Source organism: Durio zibethinus, chromosome 11, assembly GCF_047325235.1.
Source record: "Durio zibethinus cultivar Kanyao isolate XHJ-2024 chromosome 11, ASM4732523v1, whole genome shotgun sequence".
Lineage (NCBI taxonomy): Eukaryota > Viridiplantae > Streptophyta > Magnoliopsida > Malvales > Malvaceae > Durio > Durio zibethinus.
Window position 1 is genome coordinate 26,890,263 of NC_143172.1, and position 17,809 is coordinate 26,908,071.

The 17,809-nt window shown below is 34.4% G+C and overlaps 5 protein-coding genes across 6 annotated transcripts; 2 read left to right on the top strand and 3 right to left on the bottom strand.

Annotated features, from left to right (window-relative positions):
• Positions 1-1,529: 1,529 nt before the first annotated feature.
• LOC111290850 (uncharacterized) lies at positions 1,530-3,966 on the bottom strand. Its single transcript, XM_022882345.2, has 6 exons — positions 3,733-3,966; positions 2,817-3,075; positions 2,669-2,705; positions 2,343-2,448; positions 2,074-2,184; positions 1,530-1,925 (listed from the first exon to the last, which is right to left on the bottom strand). Exons 1-6 carry the CDS (start codon positions 3,862-3,864, stop codon positions 1,809-1,811), a joined length of 762 nt encoding a protein of 253 aa, XP_022738080.2. The 5' UTR covers positions 3,865-3,966; the 3' UTR covers positions 1,530-1,808.
• A 3,210-nt stretch (positions 3,967-7,176) lies between these two features.
• Positions 7,177-11,186, top strand: LOC111290988 (putative beta-1,4-xylosyltransferase IRX10L). Its single transcript, XM_022882511.2, has 4 exons — positions 7,177-7,772; positions 9,311-9,699; positions 9,921-10,162; positions 10,509-11,186. Exons 1-4 carry the CDS (start codon positions 7,664-7,666, stop codon positions 11,020-11,022), a joined length of 1,254 nt encoding a protein of 417 aa, XP_022738246.2. The 5' UTR covers positions 7,177-7,663; the 3' UTR covers positions 11,023-11,186.
• A 143-nt stretch (positions 11,187-11,329) lies between these two features.
• Positions 11,330-12,990, top strand: LOC111290993 (Rubredoxin-like superfamily protein). The gene is made up of 4 exons (XM_022882519.2): positions 11,330-11,899; positions 11,998-12,056; positions 12,385-12,502; positions 12,676-12,990. Exons 1-4 carry the CDS (start codon positions 11,670-11,672, stop codon positions 12,758-12,760), a joined length of 492 nt encoding a protein of 163 aa, XP_022738254.2. The 5' UTR covers positions 11,330-11,669; the 3' UTR covers positions 12,761-12,990.
• A 123-nt stretch (positions 12,991-13,113) lies between these two features.
• Positions 13,114-16,039, bottom strand: CRL (crumpled leaf). Of its 2 annotated transcripts, XM_022882516.2 has the most exons (9): positions 15,479-16,039; positions 15,347-15,396; positions 14,967-15,027; positions 14,836-14,871; positions 14,604-14,654; positions 14,240-14,332; positions 13,794-13,898; positions 13,549-13,641; positions 13,114-13,454 (listed from the first exon to the last, which is right to left on the bottom strand). In XM_022882516.2, the coding sequence occupies exons 1-9, from the start codon at positions 15,656-15,658 to the stop codon at positions 13,314-13,316; spliced, it is 810 nt and encodes a 269-aa protein (XP_022738251.2). In that variant the 5' UTR covers positions 15,659-16,039; the 3' UTR covers positions 13,114-13,313. The 2 variants fall into 2 exon arrangements, with proteins under 2 accessions (XP_022738251.2, XP_089624692.1); XM_089768566.1 differs by lacking the exon at positions 14,604-14,654.
• Positions 16,040-16,460: 421 nt separating this feature from the next.
• On the bottom strand, positions 16,461-17,781 carry LOC111290991 (uncharacterized protein At4g14100-like). The gene is made up of 2 exons (XM_089768567.1): positions 16,883-17,781; positions 16,461-16,743 (listed from the first exon to the last, which is right to left on the bottom strand). The coding sequence occupies exons 1-2, from the start codon at positions 17,339-17,341 to the stop codon at positions 16,543-16,545; spliced, it is 660 nt and encodes a 219-aa protein (XP_089624693.1). The 5' UTR covers positions 17,342-17,781; the 3' UTR covers positions 16,461-16,542.
• Positions 17,782-17,809: the final 28 nt, after the last annotated feature.

Sequence of the window (17,809 nt, forward strand, 5' to 3'; positions counted from 1 at the left end):
TGTGTAATAATTTTTTTTATTAAAATTTTTTTGGTCTTTTTTTTTATTTTAATTTTCAATTCATTTTTTTACCTTTTAATTTTCATTTTTTTCTATTAATTGCATAAAACAAAAATTTCTTGTGAATATATTACATTAACATGGAAAAAAAAAAGAAGATAATAAGTACATTTCTACATTAACTTGGAAAAAAAGGCAGCCAAGCCAAAGGCAGCCAAGCCAAAGAGAGGATTGTGGACTTGCGGTTGTAAGGGGTAGAATGGAGCCCTCTGAAAAGGGTTTCTGCACTGCAATTCTGAAACCTGGGGCCTGGAATTAAGACAGACAAGTTTGGGAAAGGCCAACTCAGTAATTTCAAACAAAATTTAAATTACTATTTATTTTATTTATTAATTAAGTTGTTATATATATACTATTCATTGGCAATGCAAAACTGCAGAGAAGTTCAGGACAATTGTCAGTTGTTTCAGCTAAACCCTGTTGTCGAAGCTCTCTCTGAAAAGACTGTTTCATTTGTACTTTCAAAGACAACACCACTTCTTAAAGCCATGATCTGATGTTTTTCTTCTTGTCTGCTCCCATCATCAAGACCAACATGATTGGTCCAAACACATGAAACTCCCCAGTCTACGGACAGGTGTTCACATGTCATTGGTTGTCTTTATTTTTCTGGTTCCAAGTTCTAGTGTTTTTTGGATTAAGGAAACAAACATGGGAAAGAAATGAGAGATCTTTTATCTTCTTTTTCAGAATTAATTAATATGGAAGCTTGGTCAACCTAAGGGTCACTTTCAGTTTGACCAATGGAAACATGACACGTCATGGATCTGCTGGATGCTAACAATTCGTCCCATGACTGAGTCAGTTGGCTTTGGCTTTCATATATAATCATATATATAATATATATTTTCAGGGGCTCAATAGAGCTTCACTCAGCAACAACAGTACTCTTCCTTTTACCACTTTGTTTGTTCTTTCTTTCCTTTCTCTCTCGCTGATGCCCAAAATCTTTTTGTTTTGTTTTTTATTTTGTTCTGTTCTGTTATGCCTTCCATCAGTTTTGGGTTTTCTTCTTACTGTGCAGGCCTCACCCTGTAACTAAGTTCCTGTTAGTGCTCCCCAATTAAAATAGTTTAAAATCTTTAATACCACAACTTATTAGAAGATTCATTGGTTTTCGAATTTGTTATAAAACCTTTCATTAGTCCAATATATGCATACTCATGTTCAAATCAATTTGAAGTTTTTAATAGCAAAAATGGATCATATTGTATATTATTATTACACAATGATTCAGTTTCAGGATGAGACTTTCATGTCAATTGTCATTGGTTTCCATGTTTATATGGCTATGACTAAATCCAAATTTTCTTCTTCTTATTGAATGATTATATACTTTTCATTGGTGCCCGTTAGCCTTTTATTGAATGTTAGAGCAGTTTGAGGAATCTAACGAGTTTGGTTGTTAAAGCAGTATTGCCTGAGAAAAATGGGGGAAAAGAAACAAGTATTCATATGAAGCCCAAAAATTGTAACATTAACTCAGTGATGCACACGAGTTAGTATTGTCATATGACTCATATTATCAAACTTGATATCTGGTACCGTGCTTGTCATCTTATTCAATGGGCATCACGAAATAAATAAGGATAAATTATTGTAGAATTCTAGTGAATAAGGATAAATCATACATCCCATTATAGTCTATTAACAGACTTCCCAAATTCTATTGGTAAGAGTCTTTAAACAGACTTGGGACTCCATTTTCAGCAGCACTTCATGTATGCTGGTTATTGAAAAATATATGCTTAGCTGTCATGAATTGGAACCAATGGCAGTGTGCCACCCAATGTTTCAGGGAGCTGGCTTTCGTCTATTTCTTCAAGCAGAGTTGTTTTGAGCCTTTTGTTCTCAACGAATACTATCTGTAAAAAGCACACAAAATTTTCATGTCAATCTACCAATAAAGTGATAGCTAAACGGCTAAAATACGGTGCATACAATTTGCATGCAACGGTTGAGTAGTAGTACATAAAGGAATTTGATGTCAAGAATTCAAAACTCTTATGGTACCTTCTTCCTGGTTTTGTGGTCGATCAAAGGGTAAACAATTTTCCATGCTGTCATGAAAATGTATGGTGCATGAACTACGAACAGCTTTTCTAGTCTTTCGGGGTAATAGTCCTGCCATTTCCAGGGAAGAAATTAAAATAAGGCAGCTACTCTTAAGACAGAACCTACCATTTTCCCCTGATCGTTTGAGCAGGAAAGAAGATGAAAATAGAAAGATATATATTGTACTGGGCAGTTTTCCTACCATAGGTTGAATCAAATTACTAAACCTGCACGAGAGATAAAGCTCCAAGGTAAGCACGGATGTCGCTGTTTGCATATCCCCAACCTTCAAGATCTCCAATGATGATGAATTTCTCTTGTCCTGGAGGCAACCTGGCACAATTAAGAGGTTGCATCAAATATATATATATTCAAATACAACCTACAGAATAGGTGCCATAATCCCAAAATTTCCATACTTCTTCGGCCTCATCCCTGATGAGCATGTAATTCTGTTTGTACCACGCACTATGGTGCTGTGTGTGCAAGTAAATAGAAATGTATCCTCAAGAACAATTAATTGGTTGATCTATAAAGATTGAAAAAAGATTACCTTGAGAATATTTTGTCGAAAATGTAGACTATAAAACCTGTACATTGACATGGTAGATTAAAATATAAATAATAAAAAAAATACACGGTGGGTCCAACTCAAAATTGTCAGCCAGACTTCTGAGAAATGAGTTGGAAAAGTAACGTACGCTTGAATTCTTCCACACCCCCTTTATGTTGGAAATGTCTTGCAGCAAGAAGAACTGCTATGGGTCGTCCTTTCTTGTCTGATCCTTGCAGAGACATCTTATTCTGTTCAATTTCATGGGTGACTTCGGATGGAGAAATGGAACCGTTGGGAACAAAGTTTCGTTTCCAGTTCAGGTACTTGAGGAACATGGCAGATGCTTTCTCTACATCTAAATCACGAGCTCGCAGAAATCTTCTGAATGTAAAATCATCTACTTCCTGCAAAACCCAAATTCATGGTGAAATATAGAACTACAAGCAAATCATCTATATTTTCCAATAATGGTTTAGGTCCTAGATTTCAACTTTCTTCTACTTTGCAACAATTGATAAAGTTAAGCAATAGTTTTCATGCCAGAGGAATATTTTGAATGTAACATATATAATCAAGAAAATTTATTCAAATTTTGCCATAGTTTTGTTAATTTTTTAAGAGAATTGTACAAGAAATGCATGGTAGGCACATGAACATCAGTGGGGAAGGACTGATAGCCTCCAGGCCCAGGATCTGAGGCATGTATATTGCTGATAATCACGTTAATAGGAAATGAAGTGTTCTTGATGATCCATACAAACTTGGCTGGGCCATAAGAGTTCCCTTCTTGCTATCAGGAAAAATCAAAGAAAATATGTATCTTGGAAAAGAGTTAAGGCTTCAAGTTCATTAAATACTCTGTGATTCATCAAGAATTCAGCTTTGACGAAGGAAACAGCAAAAAACCCATGTCAGGGAAAAGAACGAAAGAAAAAGAGAGAAAGAAACAACAATGACAAACAATCAAAGAAGCAAATCCTCTCATGTTCTGCAGATGGAAAGCTGCAATAATCACAACTAAACAAGAAGAGAAAAGAAAGAACAGAAGAAACAAGGCAGACCTTGGAAGAGGGATCTTGTCTTTCAACCAAGGTTCTCATACGACTTATTTTAGTCTTCTCAAACTCATTGCTTTCCATGCTTTCTTCTTCTGTTTCCATGGAGTTGTCCATTTTATCAGAACTCGTCATCATTATAATTCTCTGTTCCCCTTCTTCTGTCTGTCAGATATAAACATATAAATGCCGGGCCTATACTTTTTTTCCACCCATGGACTAATCTTTCTCTCTTGCCATTTAATTTAAGCTCGCCGGTTTGTGGCTTAGACAGTGGGAAGTTAACTACACATTGAAAACGTTACCGTTGGGTAGTTTAGCTAGGCCATGGATCCCAACCTTTAATTAACATTCCCTGTTTATCATAAATAATGTTCCAATTTTATTTTTTATGGTAAATTTTTTTAACTTTAATTTCATTTTACTCAAAATATATTAATAATTAAAATATGAAAAAAAATTACTTTTCAAAAACTTTGAACAAAAAAGTCTTCAAATATATTTTTATAATTGAAGAAAATTTTAACTAAGAAAAATCAACCCCAACATTATTTGAGGCCAAGAAGATAATAAGATTTGAGGTTATTTTTTCTTTTTCATTTTTCTTCCATATTGACTTGATCATCAGAAAATTTTCAAAATATAAATTAAGATTTTTTTGGAATTATATAAATCTTCTAAATCTTTCAATAGACAAACAGATTTTGACCTAGAGATTATAATTAATCCGAGGTAGCTTCATCCAACATGTTTTACCCGGTTTGAGATGGCTAAAGACTCACTCGATGGTTGATAAAAGTCATAGGGGGCTTTTCATTTATTGCAAACATAAAGAGTTTGGTTGCTGACATTGACGACCTTGAACTGCAACATCAATATTGTATGGACATATTATCATTAACTTGATGATAGAAAATTGGCATTTGAAATAGGATTAGAAGGGTCGTCGGACGGAGCCAGGGTTCCTAGTCAAACACAGCCAGGTCGACTTAACCCAAATCTGCATCATCCAGGTCAATTCAACTCTCATCCAATTCTTCATTTGAAAAAAAAAAAGCATCAAACTCTAAAACTCTAAGTTCTAATAAATTTCATATCAACCAGCTGAATCATTTATTATTTTGCCTTTTTATGGTAATGAATGAATGATCGTTGATGCTGACTTATTAAGGGTTAATTTAGTATTATTGTTCTAATTGAAAAAAATTTTAATCCTATTTCAATTTAATTTAGTATATATATATGAGTACAGAAAATTTTGTAGATTGAATGAAATCAACTGATTAAAGATATGAATTGATTGATATATAATAATAGATCTCTATTGTCAATTGTAAGCTATAAAAGATAATTAAATTTCAAAATTTTAATAAAATTAATTGATATTAAAAAAATTTTATATTTGAGATTATTAAAAATTTACTTTTAATCATTGAAATGAAAATAAGCATATTGTCAATTCTTGTTAAGACTATTGTATCTCCCAACAAACTTTTTTAATACCAACACAACAGCTCATAAATTTTTACTTTCGTGTGTCAACATCAATTTTTTTTTCCTTTTATAAATGACTTAATTTTACTCATAAAGGTAAGCAATAAATTCATGTAGTTGTAAATCATTTTCTGCACTTAATATTGCAACGTGCGTAAATTGTTGTAATTAAGAATTCTAAAATTTGTTAACATTTTTGGAAAGTTTATTTTTGATAAATTATTCTTACATGTTAATATCACGAATAGTTTTTAAATCAGAATAAAATATTTAATTTAATATTTAAATTTTAAAATTTTTTAATATAATACATAAATTATGAGTCAATTAATTAATGTGATACTCAACTCTAATGTGATTAATTTCATATAATAATATATAACGAATAAATAATTTTTCAAGTATTACATTAGTTAATATATTTAAAATTTAAATATCACATTAAAAATTTTTAAATTCAGATATTACGTTGAATATTTTATTATAATTTAAAGACTATTTATGATATTAATCCTTCTCTTATTGTTAATGAGATCTTAACTTAAAAATAAAGAGGAGACTCTAAAACTTTAAGATTTTAAGTTCAAATTTTAATATGTGTAGATGTGGGTTTGATTGTTTAATTATATTCTAATTTATTAACTGATTATTAAGCGATATATAATATACGGATATAATAATAATAATTGATTATAATTGTAATTTAAAAAAATTTATTTTCTTAATTGTGATATATATTTATATACTTGTATTTTTGGATATAAAAAAGTTGTAATGAAAAAAAAAAGCAAATATTTAAATTTGAATATTAATTTAGCTGGCTATCCATTTCCCAAAAAACCAACTAAGATAAAATTGAAAATACTTGCCTGAGGTTTTTTGTCCACATTTAACTTACAATGTTCTACCATCATAAACCCACCAATTAAGCCAAGAATCTCCTCCCTAACTGCCGCTGGAAAATGGTTTCCCAGAGATCAATTACAATTTACAAGTAATGGTGTTGACTGACTGATAGAAGTTTCTGATTTATGAAATTGTCAAGATTGGGTGGATGAACATAGGTTAAATATAAAATTCTAAAATTTCCAGTTATGACCAGAAAAACCATGACTAGTGATGGTCTATGGTGGCTTTTACCCATTCATTTTAAGGTTGCTTTCTTTATATTTTTGACCTATACATTTTGGTTTTATATTTGTAATTGTAAACGCTAATGGAATGTCTTAGGCTTACCTTGTCAATTTTGAATGTAAGTCTTCGCTCTTGTTTTGTCATATTTATAAGCTCAGTTATTTGTTTAAAATTTATAATCGAATTTTAAATAAAAATTTAATTTAAATTAAATTTTTATTATTTAATTAAATTTTGTATTCATATTTAATTTAATTTTAAAATATATTTAAAATATTAATATTAAAGTAAATTTTTAATATTATAATATTATTTTAACTAATCAACAAATCTAATGAGTCAATGGACGGACTAGATGGACTGGGACGAAGCCTTAAAAGTGTATGATTAAACAAACATATAATAATAAATATAAAGTTAATATTTTATGCCGTTATAAAATTTTAATTACATAAATGGTATTAAAAATATGATATATATCTATTTTTTAATTAATTAATTAATTAATTAATTAATTTTTAAAATATACTTCAAAAAATAAATATCATTCTGTTAACTTTCGTTTATATAATTAAAATTTTACATTTATAAAATATCCAATACTAACTCATAAATATAATCATCATTTCAGTCCCATGAAAGGGGTTTACAGGTATCTTCAGTTGAGTTTGATCTATCTTCATTTTTTCAGCTAAAAAAACCTGGAAATGATAAAAATACTGAGAAAATGGTCAAACTAAATCATTTGGTGTCGGCAACAACACATTATGTTTGTTTTAAATGTTAAAATAAATAATTAAATAATTAAGAAAAAATAGTTCTGTATATATAAAATAGAAAAAAAGAACGCAGTGCGAAGGTTGATGGCAATGGTTGGGTTCTGCCTTCCTGTATTTCTCATCAAATCATATATGTAATAGAAAAACAACCCTCCTTTATTTTTCTCTGTCAAGAAGACATTTTTATTAGAAAAAAAGAAGAAAAAAAGGAAATAAGAATTTTGTTGAAGCAAAATTTGTTTATCCTTCTCTGTCTAAATCTCTTGCTCTTTCTTTGTCAACCTAACAAGAGAAAGGAAAGAAAACCCATTTCTTTGATGCTGTTGAAATTCTGGAATTCTTAAGAAACCTTAACTACTTGTTCTTGTGACGTCACAGCTGTTTTGCTTTTCTTATTCTTTGTTTTTCTTTCTCTTTGGGAGGTGGTGGAGGTGCAGCTGTGTCTTGCGGTTGTTCTTTTGAGCTGTGATTCTTTGCTAGATTTGAGAGAATTTTTCTTAGTCTTGAAGGAGTAAAGCTCGGAAGAGAAAATGGAGATTTGGAGATGGGCATTTATTGGAATTCTCTTTCTTGCCGCTTTTGTTGTCAAGATTGAGGCTTTCAAGCTGGGTCGTAGTCAACCTACTGAAAGAATTTCAGGTAAGATTCATCCCTTTCACTATATTTAACTCTAAAAAAAAAAAAAAAACTCAGGGTTCATGTAGCTGAGTTTGAGGAATATAGTTTTTATATTTTTGTTGGATTTTCTTTACTTATTAAGAAATAATTTAGTGAAGAATTTTTCTGATCTGCTTAAAGTTTAAACTGGATTAGACATTTGCTTGGTCGTTTCTGACTTTGAATTGGTTCCGTTGGTAGTAGAATGTTTTGTAATTAACAATCAGGCAATCCAGTTGAGCATTCCTCACCAAAAAAAGGTGCCCTTTTTCATGTAAAAATATAACGTTGTCAAGGTGGATACAGTTCCTAAATCCTAAGGTCTAAAAATTAGTTAATCTCAATGATAACTGGGATAGAATTGCCTATTAGTACCTTAGAAGAAATGTGGGCATTGATGAACTTTTGTTTGGAGTATTAATCTATGTAGTTGCTAAAACTGAGGCAACATTGTTTGACTAGAAGCTTCATAGCATATCCTGACTGTAATATTGATCTTAGTTGAGTCAACCAGATCCGATGTTTTAGTATGATCTTTGGTTTAAGGTTTAGTTTGTCTTAAAATGGTGTCTTATGCATAATTGCATTGCATATGTGTGATAATAGCTGGCAGAAAAGCAATCAGAAATATGATGATCAAAATTCTAACTGACAATTGCTTAGGGCTGTTTTAAGTGGAATTATCAAGGCTTTGTTTGGTGGCTGCTTCTGTTTTTTGCCTTTTGCTGTGTGTCCATTGTTTTTAGTTCATTTTATATATATATTTTTTTCATTTTCTATTGGAAAAAGAAAAAAGGCAAAAGCACCAACCAAACAGAGCCTAAGGGATTCTTTCTAAGCAAATTGGTCTAGGACACTGTATAAGTTTGGAGATTTTATAATTTACAAATATGGCATGATCTGCTTATAAGGGAACATTTTTTTACTTTTAAGGCTTTCCTAGCTTAGTTATTTACCTTATTTCATTCATTAGATATAGAGTGAAAGAGGAGATGGAATGTGTAAAACATTTTTCAAATTTACACATTCCCATAACTTCTCCCCCATGCTAATTTATGGATGAGTTTGCACTTAAAGAGATTGAAGAATATGAAAAGTTCCCATTCTTGGCCAGAAGAATTTATGTTGGGAACCTTTGCCATGTCTTTGTCGGTGGCTTGTATATATTATCAAAACAGCGTAGGAAGTTCAATTTAGGAGCTGAGCTCCTATTTTTTGAAGTGGGATGCAAGGCATATACTTTTTCAGATATCTACCAGCAAATCAAGGCCTACTTATTCCTCTTAAAGAGTTGCATACCTAGATATTCTGTCTATTACTATATCATTTTTCTTTTTCTCCATTTCTGCTTCACTCCTACTCCTTAGGAATTGCCGTTCTGACATTCTTCACAATTGGCTTGTTGTGATTCTCCTATTAGATCACAAATCGTAAAAGTTTTCTACTAAAACAATCAAATCTCTTGTGCAATCAAATTTGAAGCATTACATTTCTAATTTGACATGGTTTCATGATTGCAGGCAGTGCCGGTGATGTCTTGGAAGATGATCCAGTTGGAAGGTTGAAAGTTTTTGTTTATGAGCTTCCTAGCAAATACAACAAGAAGATTTTGCAGAAGGACCCAAGATGCCTCAACCACATGTTTGCTGCTGAGATTTACATGCATAGGTTTCTTCTATCTAGCCCTGTTCGAACCCTCAACCCTGAGGAGGCTGATTGGTTTTACACACCCATATACACTACATGTGACCTAACACCAAATGGCCTCCCTTTGCCATTTAAGTCACCACGAATGATGAGAAGTGCAATACAGCTTATTTCTTCAAATTGGCCTTATTGGAACTGGACAGAAGGGGCTGATCACTTCTTTCTAGTGCCACATGACTTTGGAGCATGCTTCCATTATCAAGTATTACTCCTTAACCTACTTTCTTGTCAATTTCTTGTGCTATGATGTTTGTAATTGATACATTTTTCAACTGATTGTTATTATGATTTCGTGTAGTGCCCCACTGGATTTTAGTCTTTAGGGTTTGTCTGAATATAATTGGGTCTTGTTTTCTGGAAAATGATTTTCTCCTTATTTTTTATTTGGAATAGATCATTACTTATTCACATATGTTATTGCAGGAGGAGAAAGCCATTGCAAGAGGAATTCTCCCCTTGCTCCAACGTGCCACATTGGTTCAGACTTTTGGACAGCGGAATCACGCTTGCCTGAAAGAGGGCTCAATCACAATTCCACCTTATGCTCCACCCCAGAAAATGCAAACACACCTGATTCCTGCAAAAACTCCTAGATCCATTTTTGTTTACTTCCGTGGTCTGTTTTATGATGTTGGAAATGATCCTGAAGGTGGTTATTATGCGAGGTATGTTTCAGTAAGCTGACTTGTAAATAGACTGGTGTTTAAACATTCGAGAGTCTTTATTTTTCTTATGAGATCTAAACAAAAGAGAAGTGATTGGGATAAAATATGGTTGCTAGAACATGTTGATGAGAGATTTTATGCCATGGAAATTATGGCAATGGAATAGAGGGCCTGCTTTCATGTTGCTTAAGAAGCACTACATAGAACCATGTAGAGATTTCCCTATGTCAAATGGAAAATTAATGAAAGAAAATTCTCTTCAATGCTGTGTAGTTATTTATGGATGCTTGTTGTAAGACAAAGTTGATCCTAGATACCTGAGTTCAATTGTTCAACAATTTTGCAGAGGAGCTAGAGCAGCAGTATGGGAGAACTTTAAGGACAATCCACTCTTTGACATTTCAACTGAGCACCCAACCACCTACTATGAGGACATGCAACGAGCAGTGTTTTGTTTGTGTCCTCTTGGCTGGGCACCTTGGAGCCCTAGATTGGTTGAAGCTGTGATATTTGGATGCATTCCTGTTATTATAGCAGATGACATTGTTCTACCCTTTGCTGATGCAATTCCATGGGAAGAAATTGGAGTTTTTGTCAATGAGAAGGATGTTCCCAACTTGGACACGATACTCACATCAATCCCCCCTGAAGTAATATTAAGAAAGCAGAGATTGCTTGCCAACCCTTCAATGAAGCAGGCAATGTTATTCCCCCAACCTGCCCAACCAGGAGATGCTTTCCATCAAGTTTTGAATGGACTTGCACGTAAGTTGCCCCATGACAAGAGTGCCTACTTGAAGCATGGTGAAAGGGTCTTGAATTGGACTGCTGGCCCCATTGGAGACTTGAAACCTTGGTAGAAGCTGTAACATTAAGTTCCTAAAACCTTCCAGCATTTTCTGCCCAGCAGACGTACCTCTGAACATTCTGAGGGTTTATCTGTGTAATTGAGCCACAGATACAAAATGTAAATCTTAATTCTGGCAAAAATGCATTAGATATTCAGTCTCTTTTTACAGCTTTAGCGATGTGAGTTGTGACTGTTCCTTGTATGTTTTCTCAGAACTCAGGACTGCCCAATCTTTAATTCATTCCGTTAACTGCATCATTATAGGATAATAATCATCTATGTGTGGGTAAACTTTGATGTCAACTTTTCTAGGCTGCAAAATCTTTTTTTTTTTTGCAAGGCAATGTAAATAATCACACATGAACTTTTGCAGTTACTTCTTCGAATGTTTACTCTCATTTCCAGCATTCATCAAATCTTGATTTCTTCAACTCAATGCTCGTAATGCTGGGGCAAAGCTGGAATTTCACTTGTGGGTAGAGAAAAGCTTGTGTGGGGAACATGAAAGCCACGTTTCCACATGTTTTTTCAGACTCCGCAAATTTACCACTCTATTATCTTCTCGACTCTCCTTTTCCATTGTATTCTGTTCCTTACCACACAAAGCAGCAGCTGCTAGCAAAGAGAAAGCAAAAAAAGTAATTATAGGCATAGCAAATGGCCCTTCAGGCTCCCACAAAATCCTTAAGACCAGGCTCTCCACTTGCTCCCACTGGCAATGCTGGCCTGCGGGCACCCTCGGATCGTTTTGCTCTGAAATCAGCTTTCTTTTCTTCATCACTTCACCTATTACTTCCTTCTCGTCAGCAGTTTCCCTCTGCTTCTACTGCACCAAGGTTTTTCATGCGTGTGGCCTCCAAGCAAGCCTATATTTGCCGTGATTGCGGGTACCTCATCATCTTCTTTGTTTCTTAGTTGTTGCTTTACACTATTTACAACTTGAAATGGAGGGGATCTCAAATTTATTCTTGGGTAATTGTTGCAGGTATATATATAATGAGAGGACTCCCTTTGAGAAAGTACCTGACAGTTATTTTTGTCCTGGTAATCATCTTCACTCTTTTGTTAATGCATTCGATTTCTTTCTCTTCCATATTTACCTGTAACGAAGAGAAGTTGGTCTGCTATGAAACTTAAAGTACTTTGTTTCCTCATATAATTTGGTCTTGCAAGAGCAATGCCTTTCTCCTGAAGCCTTTTCCCTGTTTTGGATGAATTATCCTGTTAAGATTCTAGTTCAGTTGGAACAATTCTTGGACATTAATTCTTAGAATAACAAACTCACTTGAAATAAAATGAGTTTGAGAACAACATATTTTTGGTGGCAAATTTGATCAAGGATAGAACCATTGTTTTGAATGACATGTTGCAGTTTGTGGTGCTCCTAAGAGGAGATTCAGGCCATATCAGCCTGCGGTGGCAAGAAATTCGAATGACACGGACGTTAGAAAGGCAAGAAAAGAACAAATGAAAAGAGATGAAGCTGTTGGGTAAATCACACTCCTTCACATCTTTAATCCTACACCACTTGTTTGATTTCATTTGTTTTCCTCCTTTTTCTTTTTTTGGTCTTTTTCCAAAAAAAAAAAAAAAAAAAAAACCCCATAAACCACTTGTTTTCATGTCCACCACTCATCCTTTGATTTCATGATGAACTATGTAGGAGTGCATTGCCAATTGCAATTGTGGTTGGAATCGCAGCACTTGCTGGTTTGTACTTCTACCTCAACAATACCATCGTAGGATGAATGACAGCGAGTAATTGTGTGAATGTTCCGAAGTTTGCAGGACCAATCTTGTAATTTTGTTCTATTTGTGTTGAATTTCCTTTTAATCCACTTTTTTTTTTTTTTTTTTAACTTTATTGGATTCCAAGAGCTGAAACCGCAATATCGACATTATTTTTACTGAAAATACAGCACGTATAAACCACACATATCAATTGATAAGCAATGAATCTGAACTGTTGATTTATCCATATTCTTCAGCCGAACATGTGCATGCATCAACTCAATTCTGCAGGGAAAAAAATGAAATTTTTGTTGGAAAAGTGACTTTGGTTGCTTCTTGCCGTCACTTTCCAACGTGGAACTCTTGAATCCTGCATTGCCAAATTCATGTGCCTCCTCACCAGAGGTTTCATTGTGTACTGCCTAATCTTTCTTGTATAGAATTGTATCTATGATTACTTGACAAAAACTTTGACAAAATCTAACAGTAAAGCCAGAGGACTTCACTCAAGCTTATACAAAGCAGTTCAAATTTACAGGCTATAAAATATATGTAACAAGTGACAACCAATTATTCTTGCAAGACAAACGAACCCTCTATCCTTTTCTCCATGGGCTGTGAAGCCGGGAAACTTAGAGGAGAAAACATGCCATTGAAACTAGAGGCAGGTGCAGGCTTGAACTCGTAAGGACCTGCCTTCACTCCCCACACCTGTTAACAAACAAGTTAACACATTTAGTAGAGGCTTTCGCATCATTGTTATATAAAATAAGTTGGAATGAAAACCAAGAACATGAAACGTGACCTGATTTCCATCATCATCATAACCCCTATCCCAGGGTTGTATTTCATTATTCTTCAAAATTGTAAGTTCTGAAGTGCAGTATGTTGCTCCATTCTGGACGAAATGCGAAAAAAAAAAACTTGTTAGTAAAATATCATCCATTTCAATATTGAACATAATGTCAATATCCTGGTCCCAACATTGCAAGGTTGGCAATAAAGTAAATTAAGGAAATGACAACATGATTGACAGGGAGAGGAATATACCCACGAATTTGGGAATCCACCTGGTGGAGTTGAACCTTCATATAAACAGCGTTTCCCTCTTTCACAGCGTTTGAGATATATAGTCGTCAGATGTTCTGCAATATCCTGTTCATACAATGTAATTTAACTAAATGCTAAATTACCACTGCGCAAAAGGCTAAATCCAGGCCTTCAACTCAAATTTATGCAGCAAAATTGTTATTGCCAAATTACTAATGATTATCAACCACTTTCTGGATATAAAAAGCAAAAGAAAAGAAAATTGTTTTAGGATTTAAAAAAGAAACAAGAAACTAAGCATAATAAGCTATGACAAGATAGAAACAGCAAACATAAGCAACATGAACATTGAAAACTTGGAATATCTACAAATTGCAAAAGAAAAATTGAAGGAATCATATACATGGATGGATGAAAAAAAAAAAGAACTATGTGAAAAGGCTTACACCAATAACTTCTTCAGGCTGTGGACGTTGATCCCTAGGGCGATCACAGAAATTCTTATACTCCTCCACATCTCTAATTGCATATGAACTTACCTGTGCTGGTAAAATACATGTTAGAAATCTGAATGCCAGCTAGCTCCAAAGACATCATATGAAGGCAATAGATGATCAAAGAAATGTGAATATACTCAAATAATAATTGTAGAGCAGATTCGCATTGGTTTCAGAATGCATTAATTATAAACCTCTCAAACATAAGTGAGATTGTTTACGGGCGTGCTTATTTTTCTCTTCTTAAATCCTAGACACAATATGATTCAACAGCAAAGCAAGCTCTTGTCATAAATCAGTGGCAGAAACAAACCTCAACATCACATTTCAGATCTTTTGGACAAGGCTTCACCATGAGAAACCTCTGCAACCAAAAAACTGTCAGAACTGTATGAGGTGAAGGTGTTCTCCAGAGACACAGTTAAGAGCTCAAAAGAAACCGCAAATAAAAGCACAAATTTTAACTTCAGGGTTTTCTATTATTCAGTAAAAGTTCAATTATCATAGATTGTCAGATCTATATATCTTTTTGCAACGTAACTTACCTGCCGAAAGGGTTTCTGAGGAGTCCTCCAAAAAGCCTAGCCAATAAAAAGTGAAAACCACTAAATTGGTACATATTAACCGCAAATTTCAAAACAAAAAATATTGAATGGGCAGTGAGTTGAACAAAAACCTGTTCGAAATATAAAACCTTTGAACCATCCACCATCTCTGTTGCTGGACAAGTAAGTGTTCTGCAATGATCAAAATCTCTTAAATTTAACTGTTTCTAAAGCATCAGCCGAATACCCATCGCGGGAAATAACATGAATCATAACAAACTGGGCAAGTAGGTGTTCTGCAATGATCAAAATTTCTTAAGTTTAACTGTTTCTAAAGCATCAGCCGAACACCCATTGCAGGAAATAACATGAATCATAACAAAAACAGAGAAATGATGGCTTATTTCTTCTAAAAATGTATGCTTTGAGTAATATCAAGCTCAATCAACAACCATATGAACTGAAATTAACTTCTTTTTTATCCTATGTACAATAAATAAACAAATAGTACCTGATGTTGAAGTAATTATCTGGATCTCTAGAGGCTTGCTCCCTCGAGAACTACCATCAAACACGAAAAAATGAAATAAAATAAAAACTCAAAAAGAATCAAAAAAAAAAAAAAAGAGAAAAAATGAAGTACCTTTTCGCCGCTAAGAGAACGAGCAACGATTCTTGCATGGTCCCAACGAGTGGTGGATTTGGTGAACCTCTTGAGCAAAATGGCACCGCCAATAAGCACCAGAGTCTTCACTACCAAACCTCGAGCTCGGCTCCATCCATTCGAGTCCGGTTCCGACTCCGACTCCGAACCCCTTCCCATATATATTTATATAATTCCCCAATCTTCTTACCTCATCCAAACACCCACCATCTTATTATTATCACTCAATCTTCGGTTTTTCCTTTGCAAAAATATCTGAGAAAAAAATTTTTTTTTCCTTTTTTGATTTCTCCAGAAATGAAAGGAGAGCCAAAAATGAAGACTTTGGGATAAAGCAGGATGGGTTCGACACTTTTTTTGAATCCAAATAGAGGGTTCGGAGTTTCGGGTGTCGGGCACAATGGTGTTGTCAGTGTTTGCCACGTAACCCATCCATTTTTCACGGTTTACCTTCAGCCTGTCCTGTAAGAAACATATACTAGTACTTTATTAGGGTTGGCTTGGTTGGATTAATGGCTGTTATTTTTTGTTTTTGTTTTTTCTTGATTTTAAGGGTAGTAAAATTTAAAATTACTAAATTCCCTTATTTGTTAAAGGAAAACTTTGGTATCCATTTCCTATCACAGCCAGGGGTTTCCTCTTTCAAAGAAAAAGAACAAAAAAAAAAAGAAAAGAGAGAGAGAGAAAAGTGCCCTCTTTACTCAATTATTAGGCTGCATTGTTTTCACATAATTGTCCTGTTGGGAGAGCCAACATGGCAAAGACCCAAGTTCCAAATCAATTTCTAAAGGAGAATGACAATCAATGGCGAAAACTGATAAGATAGATTTTGTGCCAACGGGGTTGCTCAGTTATTAAGGATTAAGATTTATATTTGATTTCCGTTGTCACTAATTTTTGGCTGACAGATCATTATAAATATGTAAGTTTAATATAAATCTTCGTTGAAGTTTGCTGTGGATAAATGTAACCAAGAAGAAGACATTCTTATAACGAAACTAGACACACTGTTATAGCAAGATGGTACTACTTGGGAACAAAAATCAGAGTGTCATAGAGACACTGGAAATCCCTCTCATCAGGTTCCCCTGGTGATTATCACTCCATCCCAAAGATTCAATCACAGCTTCTTTTTTTCTCTTCTCTTCACCTTCATTGAAACAGTAAACAGGCGCCTGCCACTGCGAATCCTCTAGAATGGCTCCCACTTCAAATGTCATCACATGAGCTGTGTACCCTACACTCCATAAACATTTCCAAAATATTTCAGATTTTGCCTTCATTTAATCTCTTCTCCTGATAATGTACCTACAGGATTGTACTTTGATTGACAAGAAAAACCAAACAAAATAGAATGAAGTAGAGTGGAAAAAATACCTGTGTGAAGGCCCAGAAAACTGGTCTCTTAGTGATGACATCTTCAAAGTACCAGATGAAGTCGACCTTCTCCCACACATTGCATAGGAAGCCATCTTTTTCTTGTTGGCCTAAATAATTGGCTCCATCCAGCCAATTCGGGCGGAGAATACCCACATCAAAATGCAAGACTCTGCACTCTTTGTTGGAGTCCAGAGTGTAGATATAGGAGGTGCCGTTGTCCCATTCCAGGTCATAAGTGAGCTTGCCCAGCTGGTTCTGGATAATGTTGAAATTGCGGCCGTTGGGCCAGTCGTACCAAAGGTCTACTTTCTGGAGGGTACCGCTGTTGTTCATGAAGAGAATTGAATGGAATTGGAGAGGCCATACTGCTGGAGTTGTGTCCTTCGTTTTTGATGCTATCAGGGAGAGATGGAATGAGATGTACGCAAGAAAGATGAATATGGGTTTAACTGCAGAAGCCATTAAAAGCTGAAAGAGGAACAAACAGCCGCAGACAAAAACACACGCGTTGCTAGAGAGAGAGGATCAGAAATTTGAGGTTGATATTTACCCTTGCAAGTTCTTCGGCCTTATATATGGGGTGTAAGGATTGAAAATCGTTGCAATTTCACTCCATCTCCAAACCTTGACTTCAGTAGTGAAAGGTATTTTTCATCTTAGCATTAATTGCGGCTATTGAAGCCATCAAATGGGCCATTTTAGTGGTGTAATGCATCTGGGCCTCATTGTTCAAATTTATGAAATTAGCCACTCAGCCAATGACCTTTTATCATGTGAGCTCAAAACTATGGAGGGTACCTAGTACATGGTTCAAAGATCCACTACGAACCGAAGTTCAGGTCATGAGCTTTGAATGAGGAATGGAGGAGAGGAAGTAATTGTAGTCTAATGATTGACCGGAAAGGAATTTATGAAACAAGTTTTCAACAT